The 19,109-nt window shown below is 36.4% G+C and overlaps 2 protein-coding genes across 4 annotated transcripts in view; one reads left to right on the top strand and one right to left on the bottom strand.

Moving 5' to 3' along the window:
- OTUD4 (OTU deubiquitinase 4) overlaps positions 1-6,365 on the top strand; it is a 42,677-nt gene extending 36,312 nt beyond the window's left edge. For both annotated transcript variants that reach the window (XM_005864868.2, XM_014538515.1), the window contains 2 exons: positions 827-867; positions 2,288-6,365. In XM_005864868.2, coding sequence (XP_005864930.1) covers positions 827-867; positions 2,288-3,496 — 1,250 coding nt within the window. In that variant the 3' untranslated portion in view covers positions 3,497-6,365. The remainder of the gene's footprint in view (positions 1-826; positions 868-2,287) is intronic.
- Positions 6,366-12,992: 6,627 nt separating this feature from the next.
- The window catches only part of ABCE1 (ATP-binding cassette, sub-family E (OABP), member 1), a 30,607-nt gene continuing 24,490 nt past the window's right edge, over positions 12,993-19,109 (bottom strand). Inside the window, exons 14-18 of one of the 2 annotated variants that reach the window (XM_014538516.1) lie at positions 17,247-17,357; positions 17,029-17,171; positions 16,790-16,912; positions 15,003-15,114; positions 12,993-13,507 (exon numbers count right to left, since the gene is read on the bottom strand). In XM_014538516.1, coding sequence (XP_014394002.1) covers positions 13,460-13,507; positions 15,003-15,114; positions 16,790-16,912; positions 17,029-17,171; positions 17,247-17,357 — 537 coding nt within the window. In that variant the 3' untranslated portion in view covers positions 12,993-13,459. The remainder of the gene's footprint in view (positions 13,508-15,002; positions 15,115-16,789; positions 16,913-17,028; positions 17,172-17,246; positions 17,358-19,109) is intronic. The other variant, XM_005864870.2, reaches the window with a different exon arrangement.

The raw sequence follows: 19,109 nt of genomic DNA on the forward strand, positions 1-19,109 counted from the left end.
CGCCTCCCCCCTGCTCCCCCCCCCGCCCCCCCCCCGCCCCCCCGCCATTTTTTTTAAAAATGTTTAAAACCATTTTGAATTAATAACCAAATAACTAAACATTTACTGACTTTTTCCATCACTAATTACTTCATGAAAAAATTATAGGGAACGAATATAATAAATAATAGCTGTCATTACAGTACTATATGCAACAATATATATATTTTTAAAAGAATTCTTTTTAAATTTGCCTGTCCCCTTTTCTTTAAAGGTGCAAAATTTCCTAATTCTAGAAAAAGTAATGCAATGACTGTCTATATGCTCCCTATCTGGATTTTTGTGGATACTTTTGTTTCATTATTCAGTGGCTTGATGTTTGAGTCTGTGAGTAAACTGGCTAATGTCAAATGAATACCTTAGCTGATATTATCCTATTAATCTTATGTTAGTAATGAGTTAGGTTTATGTTGGCTTTATCTTTAACCTCCAACATTTTTATTTTATAATATTTTAAATCCCACGGAGAAGTTGAAAAGGAAATACAGTGAACACCTGAGTTTCCTTCACAAAGAGTTAATTTAAATCAGATAAAAATCTCAATTTAAGGTATTTTGGAACTTAGATGTAAGTAGCATAGACAAAGTATATTGAACCTGGAATTACCCTATAGAAACAGAGCCTGGTTTTGGTTATATTAGTTTTTTTTCCATGTTTTATAGCACAGGCTAGAGAAAACAATTCTAGTAGGTAAAAATGTCTTTAGAACTATATATTGTTTGAGAATAATGAAAAAAAGCTTTTGAATGTATAATTATATTGAGTGATGATTGTTATTTATTTTCAGATAAGAACATTCTTCGATTCTTCTTTAATCTTGGTGTAAAGGTATTTACATTTTATCATTTTAAAATTATTTTCAAGTAAACAGATTTAAATTCTTATTATTTAATTATCCTAAGAGTAAATACCCTAAGATTTACTAAATCTCATTATCTTCAGTACTAGCATTTTCAGAATTGTGCAGTATGTTTCTTTTTGGTGGTGATTGGTGCTCCAATTTTTGGTTGGTTTTCCTTTTAATGGGCAGTGATTTAACCCTGTGAGTATGTTCAGGAGATGCCTCTGTCCCTGGGTGGCCTAGTGGAAATACCCTCACTGAGGGATTAAGTGAGCCATCTGGGTTTGAAGTTCTGCTCCATCACTTTTTAGCTGGATAGCTCTGGACAAGTCATTTAATGTATCTGAGCCTAGCTTTTTGAATTTATGGAATGAGGGTAGCATTCTTCGACTTGCCTCATTGTTTAAAGTTTCAAGGAAATACCATGTAAAACTAGTGGAGTGGAGGTCTCCTTTAGGAAGTGGTCAGTCAAACAATAGTTTGTCTTAGTGAGGCTGGGGAACTCTTTGTCCTTGTCAGTGCTGTGTTGTCTCCTGTCTTGGATTGATTTCTGTGGGTCCTAGACTGTTAAAATATGAAATGAAGTGCCCTACTGTAGCCTACTGACCAGTTCATAAAAGGAGACTTGGTTAATTTCACCATCTACTGCATTTCTTTGCCTAAATTTATATTTATCTAGTTAATTTTGGCTCTAGCTAAAGGTAGCCACTTAGCTGGTAAATTGTGTGTGTGTGTGTGTGTGTGTGTGTGTTTTGGTCTTTTGTTGATACTTTGTAGGAAAAGGATTTGACATACTTCATTTTCAGTATTACCCTTCTCTGATTAGGAGTCTCACTTTTATCTTTGCGGAGTGCTCTGGGGTCTCCTAGAACTGGAGTGCTAACCTTGGGGGTCATCTACTCCTATACTAGCATTTTTCTGGTAGAGCAGGTCCAGACCAGTTATTTAGTTGGCATGGGGTCACACACAGTAAGCTAGCGATAGAGCCAAAATACAAATGCAAGTCGAGCTAAACAGCCAGTGATTGAGATACTTGAAGCTGGAGGTTCAAGTGCTTGTTGTTGGTGGCTTTTGAGATCTGTATCACCCATAATTGTTTTCGTGTAGTTATATCCAAAGAATGAAATTAATGGTCATGATAATCTTTGGGTAGGTTCATTTATTGTCATTTGTCAACATCTATACAGGACTTAGGATTGGTTTCAGGATAGGACAAGGAATGGAGCTTTAGAGCAGTCTTGACTTCGTACTTCCTTTCCATGTTGAGTCTCACAGTGATGTAGTACTTGGACTGCAGATTATATGCTCTTTGTAGACATAAGAAACTTATCTTGAGCCCACTTTAAACTTTCAACCTCCTTTTGTTTTTCTTTTTAACTGTTTTATTTTTTTGTTTGTTTCTTTTAGGCATATAGTTGTCCTATGTGGGCCCCACATTCTTACCTGTATCCTCTGCACCAGGCTTACCTGGCAGCCTGCAGGATGTACCCAAAGGTCCCTGTCCCTGTGTATCCTCAAAACCCTTGGTTCCAAGAAGCTCCTGCTCAGAATGAAAGTGATTGTACTTGTGCTGATGCACACTTTCCTATGCAGACTGAGCCCAGTGTTAATGGTCAGATGCCACAAGCAGAGATTGGACCACCAACATTTTCTTCACCTCTGGTTATCCCTCCATCTCAGGTGTCTGAAAGTCATGGACAATTGTCTTACCAGGCTGATCTTGAATCTGAAAACTCTGGGCATCTTCTTCATGCTGAATATGAAGAGTCACTAAGTGGCAAGAATATGTTCCCACAACCGTCCTTTGGACCTAATCCATTCTTAGGCCCAGTTCCCATTGCACCTCCTTTCTTTCCTCCTGTTTGGTATGGGTACCCTTTTCAGGGATTCATAGAAAGTCCAGTAATGAGGCAGAATATTGTTCTGCCTTCTGATGAGAAAGGAGAATTGGATCTACCCCTGGAAAATCTGGATCTGTCTAAACAAGGTGGTTCAGCTTCAACAGGTGAGTTTCAGGAGGCCAGATGTGAAGACACACAACATGCTCTCCCTGAAGCAGATGTGAGTGAGCATGAAGGTCGGGCAGAGCAGTCGTCCCAGACACCTATGGCAGATCTGGCATTGGTTTCCATCCCTCCAGTAGCGGAGGGAAAGGCTCATCTTCCCACTCAGAATCTAAACAGAGAGAGAGAAACTGTGCCTGTTGAACCTGAGCCTAAAAGGACCATTCCAAGTCTGAAAGAAAAACCAGAAAAAGTGAAAGATCCTAAGACTGCTGCTGATGTGGTCAGTGGGGCCAACTCTGTGGATAGCAGACTACAGAGACCAAAAGAAGAGAGTTCAGAAGATGAGAATGAAGTGTCGAATATTCTGCGAAGTGGTAGATCAAAGCAGTTCTATAATCAGACGTATGGAGGCAGGAAGTACAAAAGCGATTGGGGCTATTCTGGTAGGGGAGGATATCAACATACAAGAGGTGAGGAGTCGTGGAAAGGGCAGCCAAACAGAAGCCGAGATGAAGGTTATCAGTACCATCGAAATGGCAGAGGACGGCCCTATAGGGGGGATAGGAGGAGGTCAGGGATGGGAGATGGCCATCGGGGGCAACACACTTGATGGCTGTTGTTGCAGTGTATTAGAGCAGAAACTTTTCTTAGGTGGAATGTTTCTAAAGGCTTTAAAAAAATACATTAAAATAAAAACCCAAATTGGAACTATCTCCTCCCCTCCCCCTTTACCCTCACTTCTATCCTGGACAAGAGATTTTGGATATGTGTTCAAGGGGGCAGGTGAATTCCTGGCGTTGCCATTTCTCTTTGTTCAAAATCTGTTTATTTATGGGGTGACTGCCCCCATAAGTCGAAAATAAGTTTGTTAAAGTATTTTTTATAAACAGCTTAATATAAAACATTATAGATTTAGTGTTTGTTTTTTTTCCCTTATATAAGTTTAATTTCAAATGTTGGAAATGTGTGCTGTATAGTGTTTACTAAAGTGACAAGAAAATACACCATTTGACACATGATAGATTCCAAAACATAACATTGCACCAAATAGAAATGTATATTTTATTATGCAATGCCTTAGTCATAAACTGGGCTCAAACAGTTCTTAGGCTAAAACACTGTTGTCTTTTGAAATGCTTCCAACCCAAAGGCCTTTCATCTCAATATCTGTCAAACTTGAATAATGTCTTCTTTTTAATATTACACATAAGGCAGCCTATTAACCTGTGTCTTAGAAATGTTGTATATAGTTCTTTTAATATTAATAGGGTATATTTTTGAATTTTGGTATTTGTTGAACTTGAGATCGCATACAAGAACATATGTTTAAGAAATAATAGGAAATACAATGAAATGGCTGTTTCCACCAAGAATTCTTAGCACTGGTGTAAATATGGTGCCTACTCGAAAGAAATGTAGATGCTATGCATTTTGAAAATAATCTGCATCTGTTAAAACTGCAGAAGTTTTTTAATGCCACTTTAACACTAATGCACTGACAGATTTAAATATTTTGAGAGACGAAATGTTAAAAATTTTTAGCTTGACAGGTTTCTATAGAGTTCTGTGTTTTGTTTTTTCACTTTGCACCATTGGCTGTGTCCATCACTTTACATTTGCATGTTCAATTTGTCACAGCTGGAACTATTGTACAGAAAAGGATGATTGTGACTTCTAGTTCTTTTCTAGAGGATGCTGCTAGAAAGTGGTTTTGCTTTGCATTTTATAGCTTGTTACCTCTTGGGTAACCTGTCAATCCTGCTTCCTTCCCGTCTTCGTCTTCACAGTATTTTAGTAGAAGTTCCCTTTGCATGTTGTACTCTGTCCTCATTTGGAGATTTGACTTTGAATTAACACAGTATTCATTAATCTGTGTTATACTGTATAACTATAGCTTTTATTTCTCATTTGTATATACTAATGTGAAAATCTACCCTTTTTTATGTTCTCTTTTGATCAGGAAGTTTGAGCGCTATGCAAATAAAGTAGTAATTTCTCTTTGCATGCCATGTATAATATACCTAGCCAAAAATGGATTTTTTTTAAAAAAGCAAATACAATTCACTTGAATTTGACAAACTGAAACAGATGAGTTTTCTGGGTTCTCTGATAACTTAACAGAATTGTTTGGGATGCCAGCTAGGCTCAGTGAATCTCCACTGTACTGTAATAATGGTTATTTTACCTCTGTTTTAATTACCTAATGTCTGTGTAACTGCTGATTCGAGTAGTGATTATCATTTAGATGTTTTGTAACATAGGATTTTAGAGAGCACTTTGAAAGATATTTTATGATGGTGCTAAGTAAAAACTTTAAAGACCGAGATGGTTGTGTGGAAATATTGAGAGAACCTGCTGAAAGGAATTTCTGTTGTCACCTTCTAAGCTCTAACAATTGGGGAAGGTACTGCTTAAGCCATTTCTTTCTTAGTTAACATCAGGTGATATGGAATGAGATTAGCGGGTCCTTTATTCTCAGCTCATATTTTTTAATGTAAGATTAGTTTATCTGATAGTTTTTATGAAAATCACCTTTAGATATTATGGCCAGATTTAAAAGTTTGATGTAAATTTAAACTCAGGAGACCAAAAGAAATTGGTGTTTCCAGTGTCTTTTTTTGACTGGGATTTGATCTTCTCAGTTTCTTCTGGAAATGTTGAAAATTGGGTAGGAAAGAATACTGTTCATTTCTTCACTGTCTTACCTCAGTTGAGTAACAACATACTCTATAGTTCCTGAAAGAAATACTGATTTGCTTGCTGTTTCCCATATTTACCTCCAGGACATGATGGAAACAGTGCTGAAAGAGAACTTTACAGATGGTACTTTACTCAGTGACCTCTGGAATAAAAGAACTCTGAATTTTGATAATTAGTTTTAAAATTATGAGTCTCTGCATGAAGGTCAGTTTTGTTTTTTTTAGGTTTGTTTTAAATGTATTCAGGGGATTTGCCTTATGCTGAGGTCGAACCAAGCAAGCTTTTTTCCTTCATTTTGACTGAGTCATATGGTATGTTGACATGAGATACAATGTTTCCATATAAGAGAAACTAATGCTTAGAAGTAAGAATCATTTGTATTTTGAGTTGGAAATTATGGAACTTCACTGTATTAGGATCATATACATTTTAAAGAACAAATGTTTAGAATGACCAAAGGTCACTTCTTTTGGCTTTTGCTAAACTTGATTTTTTCCCTTTTAGTATTGGGTATATTTTTCTTCAAGTTCTTCTCAGACAAAATCTTCCTGTTGTTCCATGTACTCCTTGGCAGCAGGATGCTAGCGTCTGTGTAATTCTCATCCTGTTTCCTGGTAACCCATATATTCATTTTCATGCTGACTTGAGCTAAGATCCTGCCTTGATCTGGCAGGAGTAGGTTTTCCCAAACCACAGTGCTTAGTTGATGCAAACTGTATATTTTGCATTATGTTTCCTTTGTGACTGAAGATTGAATTAAAATGCCTGTGAACTGCAAACTTGCTTATGATTGACTTGGTGCAATAAAGTTCTTTTCTAACCATTTCTGGTTTAGAAAACATTCAGCCATCCTAGAAACTAGCAATATTTATTTATGTCTCATTTATTTTACCTTCAGTTTTAGATGAGGGAATTGTAGTCTTTCACTTGTGGGTACTAAGCAAGGTCCATTTTGGTGTAGCTGAAGAGAATGCATATTTGGCTACACTATTTCTGTTTACTATATTTTGCTTCTTGTTTAAAACCTTAATAATGGCTCAGTTCCAGCATGTCAGTCTCAAAGAACTAAGGTTTTACTACTAGTGTCAGCCATTTACTTTCCCACTAATTGGGATTCCCGCCCCCCCGCCCCGCCCCCCAAAATAAGTTTTAGAAAATCCTAGAAAAGGGGAGAGTGCATGTCTTAATGCTGGGGAACAGCAACTTTGGTGTTGAATTTACTTGAATGGATTAAAATTGCATTGTTACAGAGATAGAAAAAAATTTAAGTATGAAAAATAATAGCCTTATACTGAGTACAAATAATACTTTAAAAGCATGTGAAGATGTGATCATTTGTGATGTTACTTGTAAAAAAAAACTATATATAAATATCTTTTGAAGTGTTGAAAGGAAAATAGTACTTTATATTCTTTATCATATCACTTTTTGTAAGTGTTGCATATATTCCTGTTTATTTTTCTATGTTCTGTTTTGTAGCCTTAAGAAGTGTTTCAAACATAAAAAAAAAAAATTGATCTTCCTTATCTGCTTTATTGACATGTTATTATATATGAAACTGTGTGCATATATTAAATTTTGTCTGTTGATTTTGCTTGTGATTCTTTGGTTCCAGGGTTAACCTAGTATATAGCATATAAATCTTAAGAGGAACTTAGTGAACTTGTGAAAATAAGTGATGGTTTTTATCGAGTCAGAATTCTAGTGTGCGCAACTAAAAACCACCTGGAATTTATAAATCATGGGGTAGGTACTGTTCTTTTCCCTACTTTATATATATGTAATAAACTGAGACAGGCCAAGTAATTTAATTTAATTAAAGTCATGCAACTAAGTGGTAGGATTTGGATTTTGAACCTAGCTGAGAGGTTTTAAAGCTAGTGCTCTCCGCCATTTTTTTCAGCAATCATGATGGGAATGTATACTATCTAAGAGTAATTTCTAGATTAAATGGCCCTTTTATTTTTTAAAGTTACTATTCAATATTTGTGTTCTGAAGAAAGATAAGGCAACTCATTGGAAAACTTGGTTTTTGTTTTTTGAAAAATAAAAGCAAACCCTTTCTTAAGGGTGTTTTTTCATTAAATTAAGTCACCTAAGTGTATGGCTAGTCAGTACTTGATTAACCTACTTACTAATAGGTACTTTGTTTTAGAATGGCTTCTCCAGAAGGCAGAGCCTGAAGCAAAGGCTTCATTACAGGTGTTTGATAGAAAGTGATAGGGTAGATAAGTTGGTTAGTCATAGAGGCCAGTTTTTAGGGATTGCTTGAGGTGGTGAGTGAAATCACAGAACCTTGAAGGATCAGAGGGAGAAAGAAAGGAAAAGGGGGAGGAAGCATTTATCTGTGTGAGTGCCACTTTCTTTTGCCAGTAAGTCAGTAGAGAAGCCAGAGCATGGGGAGGAAAGCTAGAGAGAGGGGTGTCGGTGTTGGTTGGGACCCTTGCAGAACTGGTCACTTGAAATGGAACAGTAAGTAGGTAAGACCAAGTGACCACTGGTCCACAAGAAGCGTGCCCTATCCAGGGTTTCTACAGAAGTTTTCTATAATTGGAAGGGCCTGCTTTTTCACTTTGAATATTTTATATTTTCATTCAACTTTAGGTACATGTATAGGGAATAGTATGAGAATATTTAAACTGCAAAAGAAGTAAACACAACTTCTCTTCAGAGACACTAAATAAACTTTCAAAAGTTGAGCCTTGCACTCCCCAGAATAGTGAAGCTACAGCCATTGATAAAAATGTCATACTAGATATTTTTTGATCTAGGAATTCATTAGAGCTCAAAGTCAACCATTTAAAAATACATACCAGTCTTATGATTACATTTTATTTTTCACATTTATAGAAAAATCTTGTAAAGATTAAAGATGTAAATATAAAAAACGAAGAGTGGTGTTCTTAAGGCCTCCTATGCCTTTCAATAGTCTAATGAAACTAAACTGGCAAGTTATTGATTCCCATACAAAATTTGTGTAAGCTATTTTTTTTTCTAACTGCATAAGCTAATTTTTTTTTACTGATCTCCAGGTGGAGAAAACAAAAGTAATGCTATATACTACCTACGATACATGTTACTGTGTAACTTGTTGCATGCTTTCTGTAAGTTGTTTTCTAAATTAGGAGTTAGTAAAAGCATGTAAGTCCTCTATAATTTTATAAGGTATGTTTACAAATCAGGGAGGGGCCAGAAGTGGAGACTAGAGGCATAGGCATGAAGCCATGCTCTTCGGGAAGGGATTATTGGATAGACATGACTGGTAACCTCATTAGCTGAGAGCTGTGTAGATAGGTGAGACAGACTACGGCACAGGCAAGGCTGGGAACTGAAACAAATTTACATTAAAGCCAGGAGCACCCCAGTAAAATGGGCACTGATGGCAATAACATAAATTTCCTATAAACAAGCCTTTCCTGGCCTGGGGTCCAGATTCTTAAAGGGAAAAATACAAAACAAAACACTAAGAATGTTTTCACATTTGTTTAGGTTTGAGGTCCAGGAATCTACAAGCTAAGATTAAAAGTGGTTCCAAGCTGGAAATACACTTGGGTCACCTGGTAGAAGCAAACTGAAAGCCTTTGGACAGACCTCAGTCAAGGAGCCAAGGTTATTTTAACAAAACCATTTTGACTTATAGTAGCTTAAACAAATAGGGATTTATTCCCCTTTCATAAGATAATCTGTAGCTGCTGGTCACACCTCAGACTAGCATTTTTGGCATTTCTTGTGCCACTTTATGGGCACAACACACCCACAAGGGTAGGTACCAGATATCCTTTTATTGGAAAAGCAAGGGGGCCTCCAGAAACACTCCCCCTCCCCCGCAAGAGACTGCTTGCTACTTTCAGTTTCATGGCTAGGACTGGGTCAGTATGGCTATGCCTAGCTGTGAGAGACTAGGAAAATGCAGATGATGATTGTCATGGGTGTCTTAGCCCAATTATGAATCATCATCTGAGGCTGGGCACACTGCCTACCTTATCAAGTTGGTAAGGAAGGAGGTGCTTGTAGTATGAAGTTGGGAAGGAAAGACAAAACCTCACTGAAAAGCTCACAAACCAAAAGGAAACAATCCAAGAGTAAGACATAGACTAATTGCAGAGTAATGCAAGTATTAAGTGTTTCAAAAGATTAAAAGACAATGGAATAAAAAAATTATAAGTTCCTGAACCACTATCTTGATAATTCTAGCTGCTTCTCTAACTGGTTTTGCTTTGTCTCTTCAGTCCCTACTTTGAGCATATAAAAACCTCTAACTTGAATCTTGAAAGCATGGAGAGTCCACTAGTCTGCCTGTGTCCATCCCTTCACTAATCTCTTCATTGCCCATGCTGATCTCTGCCTCTGACCTGATGTTTCTGCTTTACATGGCTTACTTTACCATTTATCATTACAGGTACTATTTTTTTGGTAGCTATCTCCTTCACGTAGCCCTTTCTGACTCTCCAACATAACTATTTCTCGCCTGAACCACTGAGTGCTCATATTACACCAGGCACTGGGTTAAGTCTGACATACACGTGTCTAAATGTTAATGAACATGAACGAAATTACAGAACTGAGTAGTTATCCTTTCTTCCTACTGTTTGTGGTAAATAGATCCATTCCTTCAATTCTGTAGGCATACTACATACTAGGTACCAAACTATACATTGAATTATTAAAATTATTTCTAAACAGTTGGTATGTACAAAATATAAAATTCAGAAGGTAAGAGGTATATGTCACCTTCCTATTCTTTAATCAAGTTATTCTTCCCGAAAGCATTAAGCTTCTTGAGTATCCTTCTGTGTACTTTAATATTTTGTATACTTTCATATGAATGGTGTATTACATAAACACTGTTGCACCATGCTTTTTTGCCTAGAGATTTCTTCCAATCAGGACATATTCACCAGTCTCTTTTTAATAGCTAACTTCTGCATTGAAGGTGTTTCTGAGTTGGTAATGTTGATTTTATAGAAAAATTTTTTTTGTTAGCAACTGTAAGCCCTTTTCTATTGCCACAAAATTTTAAGGAACAGCTATGTTTTTAAATTTTCATCTGCATGAAAAATGTAATACATATTCTGTCATAAGCAATAGGTAGAACTGTGCTCTATATATTGTATATTCTTTAGGACAGAATACGGAATCAGTAAATAAAAATAGCTTTTGGCTTATTTTATTCAATTTTTTGAAATAAACATTCACAAATTTAACTATCCTTAAAAATAGGCACTACATATTTTAGTATAATCCCATTTATATACAATACAAGCCCTTTACAATATTAACACTGGTAACCTTTGGGAGGGTAATGTGAAGGGAGATCATAACTTTTTATTTCATAGATTTCGGTACATTTGAATTTTTCACAAATGTATTTCTATGTAATAAAAGCCTAATATGCAAATCGACGAACTACAGAACAACCAGTCACTATGACACACACTGACCACCAGGGGGCAGATGCTAAACGCGGGAGCTGCCCCTAGCCCACAGGCCCCAGGCCAGCCAAGGCAGGTGCCAGCAGGGGCCCCGATTGTCCCGCTGGTCACTCCACCGAGGGAGGTGACTGGCGGCAGGGCTGGCCGGTGAGTGGGCTGGTGCCACCCCTGGATCGCCCTGGAGGGGCGGGGCTGGCGAGGGGGGGATGCCAGGCCGGCCAAGGCGGGTACCAGCGGGGCCCCACAATTGCCCCGTTGGTCACCCCATAGATCGACCCTGATCACCAGCCAGGCTTAGGGACTCTACCAGTGCATGAATTTCATGCACTGGGCTTCTAGTTTATATATTAATTTTAAAGGCCTAATGGGGCCCAGTTATACTTTTTTGTCCAATTTGCATATCAATCAAAGCTATTGTTTCAAGTAACTAAATTTAGTCTGTTCAATAATTTCAAATTTCTTCCTCTAGTTTGCTTGCTCCATTAATTCATTTAGTAAACTCTTTCCCTCACTTATAGCATGGTAGTTCCAGTTCATTGCATTAGTCAAAAGCATAACTGAAAGTGGTTTCACACTAGAACAGCGGTTCTCAACCTGTGGGTCACGACCCCTTTGGGGGTCGAATGACCCTTTCACAGGGGTCGCCTAAGACCATCGGAAAACATATTTTCGATGGTCTTAGGAACCGAGACACCGCTCCTCTATCCGTCTCCAGGCGGGTCCGCCCACATGCAGATATGCTCACGTATGAGTACCCAGTGTATTAAAGGGTCGAGGTATTAGGAAGGTTGAGAACCACTGCACTAGAGGTTCCTATTGCTCAAACTGAGAACTCGGACTTGGATAAATTTTTAGAACTTATGCCCGGCTGGTTGTTTCAGTGGTTGAGCCTTGACCTATGAACCAGGAGGTTATGGTTTGATTCCCAGTCAGGGCACCTGCCCAGGTTGTAGGCTTGATCCCCAATGTGGGGCCTGCAGGAGGCAGCCAATTAATGATTCTCTCATCATTGATGTTTCTATCTGTCCTCCTCCCTTCCTCACTGAAATCAATAAAAATATTTTAAAAAATAAAATTAGAAGTATAAACTGAACGTGGTTTCACACTAGAGGTTTCTATTGCTCAAACCGAGGACTTGGATAAAATATTAGAACTCTTGCTAAAAACTAAACAAAAGAAAAAAGAGTGAAATAGATGTACATAATATCCGCTATTATCAGTGATGGCCAACCTTTTGAGCTCAGCGTGTCAGCATTTTGAAAAACCCTAACTTAACTCTGGTGCCATGTCCCATATAGAAATTTTTTGATATTTGCAACCATAGTAAAACAAAGATTTATATTTTTGATATTTTATATATTTAAATGCCATTTAACAAAGAAAAATCAACCAAAAAAATGAGTTCGCATGTCACCTCTGACACGCGTGTCATAGGTTCGCCATCACTGCTCTATATCCAAATTTAGAATTAAGTGTATTTGGTACAAGGGATACTTTGTATTGCTATCTGGGGAGTGTTTGAATTAATGTTGCCTTTAGATAAGTGGCTCACAGTTCTTGGCTGCCCACCAGAAATCTGTGGAAACTTACAAATATATAAATGCTTAGGCACCAACTTGAGAGACTTTTGAGCCTGTACTTTTAAGGGAAGCAAGCATTCTTTACAATGCATTTTCCTAAATCTTGATTAGTGATTATAAAAAGGTATGTTTAGAGAACCATTACCTTGAGAGCAATTACAGAATATAGAATCTTAGGGAATGCTAAGCTGAGTATATCAAAGTGAAGTTAGGTTGTTTTCTTGGTGAAAGTTGGGGGATATTGAAATGATTTTTATGAAGATATTCAGAAGTACCAAAAATTGTAAGCAATGATTAAGTTGGTAACAGCAATTTCTGACAGTGGTTGTTTGTAGATGATGATCTTTTGAAAGTCTAAACACACTGATAATATAGTGCAAAGACTGAAAACAAATATAATCCTAATATTTATTTATCAAATTTCATCAGTGGAATCTTAGACCAACTTTAAAATAAGGGCAGTTCATTATATTGGCATACGTGGCAAACCATGTAAGTACAGAAACCTTTTTCAAGAGTTTTAAAAGGGGGCAACACTGGTCAACATTTGGTACATGAATATAGTACATCCACTGAAAAATCTTCCCATACATCATTAAAGTTTGGAGGTAATTAATATAGCTTGAAATGTGTTCATTTTAGAATGTTAGAGGCAAAAAGGGCCTTATCATCAAGAACAGAAAAGTGGCATTTTTTTGTGGTTCAGACTACAATTTACAACACAACTGGCTTATGTTACAATAAGTAAATTCTACTTCAGGCTCTAGAGTATGTGGGACATTAAACCTGATTAAAGTTTTATATGACAAAAATCCCAATGTTTCTTTTAATAAATGGTTTATCGATATTGTCAGATTCAGTCTAATCATCCAAGAAAAAGTAGTTTCCACTCTTCTTTTGTTCTACATCCTAAAAAATAGAGAAGCAACAAAAATCAACACCATTCTCCTACATGTAGAGGTAAGAGTTTCACTCACAGTATTACTTAGCATTGTTTACAATAGTTACAACCTCCTCTGCACTCAGGTCTGTTTCTGGATATTCCTGGGTCCATGACTTAGAAGCAAGATTACTACCTCTGCTCCCCATCCGTACTACAGAACACTTACCTTGGTTCACGTCAAGCAAAGCCCTTCACATAAAATACTTATACTCATAAAGTTGCCATGAAAAATACTGTTTCCAGGAAAACTATTAAATTCCATTTTCATCATTTTAAGCTCCTGGTACAAAAGGTCCATATTGTTGGTTTGAGAACTGCCTATTACACAAAATATGTAAAAAATTTCCCCAGTGCTCTTTACTGACTGGCCAGTAATGACCCATCTACCTATTTGCCTAGCTACTCACTTATTAGGGTTAAGGTATGACTGAGATGAGTGGGCTGAGAGAACCAAACCATAAATTTCTGCAAAAAAAAAAACAACAAAAAAAAAAACAAAACCGTGTTCATAATACTTCAGCAGAAATTCTTAGGAAAAATAAGTTCTCCATAATCAATGTCTTAGGTCCTCTTTTCTGCTTAATGTTTTCCAAAACTGAGGAAACTTCACTTTTAAGTTAAAACTTGTCATTTCATTCTCCTGGCCAGTGAGTAACAGTCATAAATAAAACACAGAAGGCTAAAGGCAACATGATGTGTACGATGACTTTGTCTCTGCCTTCCAAAAACTCATGGTTAAGTCACAAAGCTAGCGGAGTACAAAACAATAAAATCTAGTGATTGCTACAGGTATGGTGTATAACATACTTCTACAGTTTCTAAAATATTATGATAGCCAGAGACCACAAAATGTAAGCAGCATTTTAAAGAGGCTCTGCAGGGGATATAAAAACATGTTTGTTTGTTTTTTTTAACTCATTTTAAAAATGAATTTTTAGTGACCAAGAGATTATTGCCTTCTGATAACAAATGGTATTTCACAGACTACATCAAGTGTAGGTGGCACAATTATTTTAGATACCACAAAGAAAGAAAAAGTGCCAATTAAACTGACAAAATATTTTTCCATTGTTTAGAATTTTATGATCATTGAAGGAGTTTATTTAGACAAACTATATATTTTAATTATGTTGTTCCTATGCATGCACACACACACACAAAAAAACCCAAACTGATTAAAAACTTGTTTCACTGGTGAATTAGTGTAATCTTTCTGAAGGCAGTTAAATGGCAATTAACACAGGTACAAGAGTGGGTACAACTCAGATGACATGAACAGCTCTGCCGGAGTTCAGGTAGCAATGGCAGCCACATCACAATTGCTGCCTGTAAAACTTAAGTATGCCACCAGGTATTAAAATATGAAAAGCATGACTTTTGGAATTAATAAAAATATAATACAGATTTTAATTTGAAACATGCCTTGAGTTATCCAAGATTTAAGATAGTTTTTCTACATACCTTAATAGAATTGAGTTTGTTTATTCTTGGCCTATAGTTGTTTGGATCTCTTCTGAATGTAATTTCAAGCTGAGATAAAAATTTATTCATGCCAGCCAAAAGGGTTTGAGGACTAGAAGAAAAATAAGGTAAATTTTTATTAAATTCTACCCCTCAAATTTAACTTTTTGGGATAAAGAATCACTGTTCCCTCTAATTCCCCAATCCTAAGTCATCTGGATAGTAGTATAACCACAGCATATTATAAACTCTGTGTTCTGAAATGTCTTCGTGTGGACTCTAGTTTGGCTATAATATTTTTGTGTAAAACTTAATTTAACTTGTTGCTGATCTGGAAAAAAACATTTAAGAAGTACTATAGAAAAGCAAAGATCATTAATTAGGAAATTACAGAATTTCAAATCTGACGTTTTTAGGGGAGAAAAGACTTTAACAGAAAAGGTAATATTTATGTTGGAAATTAGGCACTGGAGGGAGTATGTACAACATAATGATTTTTAGTAATAAGAACTTTTAAAATGTCTGTGCTTTATTCATCCTAAATCACATCACACACGTGGAACATTTTATAAATACAAAGAGGATCATTATTTGAATAAATAACCCTTATATGGCCTAAGAAATGTCCCTAATCAGTAATTGATATATAAATTTAAAATGAAAATAATGGAATTCTGGGAAGCTTAGTAGGATAGTTATATTTCATGAATGAATTATTCAAATAGCAACTCCATTCCTCCCTAATCCAGAAAATGTTATGCTGGAATCACATAAAATTACTGTTTTTATGGGTCAAAAATGGTTGAATATAGTAATTTCATATGGGTCAACCTTATATGTTAGGCTTCTCTACATTACAAATGCTCTCAAGCCAGTAAGGAAAAAAATGATAGGAAAAAAAGATAAATAGTAAAATCATTACATTTGGGGTCTACTGTGACCTTTACCACAAACAATCATGTAACCTATGTGGATCTTACTTTATATATCCTATATAACATGTATGGTTTTCAAGGTTATTGCAAATTTGGAATCCTAATGTGTTCTGGAAATCCACATAATGCAGGTAAAACTTAACATAAATGAAAAGGCGAGCCCTAACTGGTTTGGCTCAGTGGATAGAGCATCAGCCGGTGGACTGAAAGGTCCCAGGTTCGATTCTGGTCGGGGGCATGTACCTTGGTTGCAGGCACATTTCCAGTAGGAGGTGTGCAGGAGGCAGCTGATCGATGTTTCTCTCTCATCGATGTTTCTAACTCTCTATCCCTCTCCCTTCCTCTCTGTAAAAAAATCAATAAAATATATATTAAAAAAAAAAAAAAAGGCGAGGGGCTCAGAACTCTATATGCTTATCCCTGTGGGCCAGGAGTTCTATACATCGTCTGAAAACGATTCTGCCGGATCCCATCCAGTATTCCATGTGAATAATCTTGGATGTCAGTGTATAATTTCTATTTCTGGCTATCTCTTTCCTTCTTAAAAATTAAAATGGTTTGAGTCCCCAGGTGGCTCAGTTAGTTGGGGCTTTGTCCCATATACCAAAAAGGTAGTGGGTGGGTTCGATTCCCAGTCAGGGCGAGTATGGTAGGCAACCAACGGAATGTTTCTCTCTCTGCCTTCCCCTCTTTCTAAAAATCATTTAAAAAAACCATATCCTCAGGTGAGGACTAAAACAAAACAAAACAAAACAGTATGAGTAGTGTTTATAAGCTTATTGGAAAATTTTAAATAACTTACTAATTATTAAAAGTTATAATTACGCTGAATATTTTAGAAAGTAGTTTTACCTGTTTGCAACTGTGTTCTTAGATGGAACACCATCAAAAACAATGACTCGATCTGCTAGATAGGTGGCCATGATGAAGTCATGTTCCACAACAAAGGCTGTCTTCTTAGCATGGAGTATGAAACTAAAACACATAATTGCAAAATCACATAGTTTTATATAATCAAATATTCAAATGCTATATTAAGCACAGCTGTATGCCAGTACACATAACCAAAAATACTTTCATGAGGTCATTACCGTTTGACAACTCGAGCTGCCATCAATCTTTGTTCAGAATCCAAATATGCAGATGGTTCATCAATTAAATAGACATCAGCAGGTTTGCCCAAACAAAGAGCTAAAGCTACTCGCTGCAGTTCACCACCAGATAATGTCTGTACCTATTTGGAGAAGGTTAGCAAACCATTTAGAGACATCCAGTTTAAAATAATAAAATAACAAAAAAATTAGAGTACCTCTTGATCGATGATGTTTTCAATTTGCAGAGGCTTCATTACATCAGTCACAAATTGTGGATGAGTATAAGCATCTCGTATCTTTTCATGTAGTAATTGTCGAACACTTCCCTGTTTTTAATGGATAAATATTGAAATTTTGTTTCAGTACAGAACTACTCTAATTATGAATTGTAACAAAGTTAAGTTCCAGAGCAAAACTATGTCAATTTGCCACCAATAGATATCAATAGTGTTTTTATGCTTATCTGTCATCTATGGCATGTTCTGAAAATTTTAAATTAAACCCATCATGTCCAACAATAAAAAGAAAAGCAATAATCTTGAAATTTGAAAGTAATAAATGATGAATGTTTCAGGGGAGAAGTCATTGAAAATAGGAATAATTCTCAAGGTCAATGTATCAGTAAGATAATACAAACTGATAGGATGAATCTTAAGATGCACTGCTGATTATTTCTGGAGAGGTCTGAGTTTGAGAACTTAAAAGGTAAGCTTAGCCAGGCTGGTGTGGCTCAGTGGTTGAGCATCCACCTATGAACCAGGAGGTCATGTTCGATTTTCGGTCAGGGCACATGCCCAGGGTTGCGAGCTCGATCCCCAGTAGGAGGTGTGCAGAAAGCAGCTGATCAATGATTCTTGTCATTGATGTTTATATCTCTCCCTTCCTCTCTGAAATCAATAAAAAAAATATTTTTTAAAAAGGTAAGCTTATAGAAAGTATCAATGGTAAATGGTAAAATTTTTTATTGTAAGCTAAGCCACCTCAAATAGACCTAAGAGAGTGTTGAGGTACTGAGTATGGATATTGTAGTCAAGAAGTTCATTACAACACCTGCAGAAACTAGAGATTAACTTCATGTTTTCAAGGTTCATCCATATTACAACATGTATTAGTATTTTTTTTCTTTTTATGGGTGAATAACATTAAATTTTATGGATATACACAGTGTTTATTCCATTCATCAGCTGATGGACATTTAGGTTATTTCCCACATTTTGGCTATTATGAATAATGTATTTGTGTGCAAATTCTTGTGTTGAGATAGTCTTCATTTCTCTTGGGGATATGTCTAGGAGTGAAAGTGCTGGTTCGTATGTAACTATGTTTAATTGTTTGAGGAACTGCTAAGTTGGTTTTCAAAGTGGCTGCACCATTATACATTCCCACCAGCAATGTATGAGGTTCATATTTCACCAATACTTCTTTTTTTTAAGTCATCCCAGTGGGTGTGAAGTAGTTATTACATTGTGGTTTAGATTTACATTTCCCTAATGACTAATGATGGTGAGCATCTTTTAATGTGCTTATTGAGCATTTGTGTATCTTCTCTGGAAAAATGTATATTCAAATCTGTTGCTTATTTTTAAATTAGTTTTAAGAGTTCTTTATATATTTGAGATAAATGATTTGCAAATAGCTTATTCCATCCTGTGAGAGGCCTTTTCACTTTCTTGATCATGTTATTTGCAGCACAACACTTTAGGTTTTTAAAGGTTCATTTTGGGAAAAGATGCCTATCAGATTTTAAAAGCATTTTCTTAGTGGAAATGAATCGACGACTATAGTCTTAATACCTTCTCTAGACACTTTAAAAACATATGTTTTTATTGATTTTAGAGAGGAAGGGAGAGGGAGAGAGAGACAGACATATCAATGATGAGAGAACCATTGATTGGCCGCCTACTGCATGCCCCCTACTGGGGATCGAGCCCGCAATCAGGGCATGTGCCCGGATCGGGAATCGAACTATGACCTCGTTCATATATCGAGGCTCAACCACTGAGCCACGCTGGCTGGACTCTAGACACTTTTTGATAAAACTGTACAGAAACTAATTTGAATTTTGATATGGAAAAGAT

This window comes from Myotis brandtii, unplaced genomic scaffold, assembly GCF_000412655.1.
Source record: "Myotis brandtii unplaced genomic scaffold, ASM41265v1 scaffold192, whole genome shotgun sequence".
NCBI classification, from domain to species: domain Eukaryota; kingdom Metazoa; phylum Chordata; class Mammalia; order Chiroptera; family Vespertilionidae; genus Myotis; species Myotis brandtii.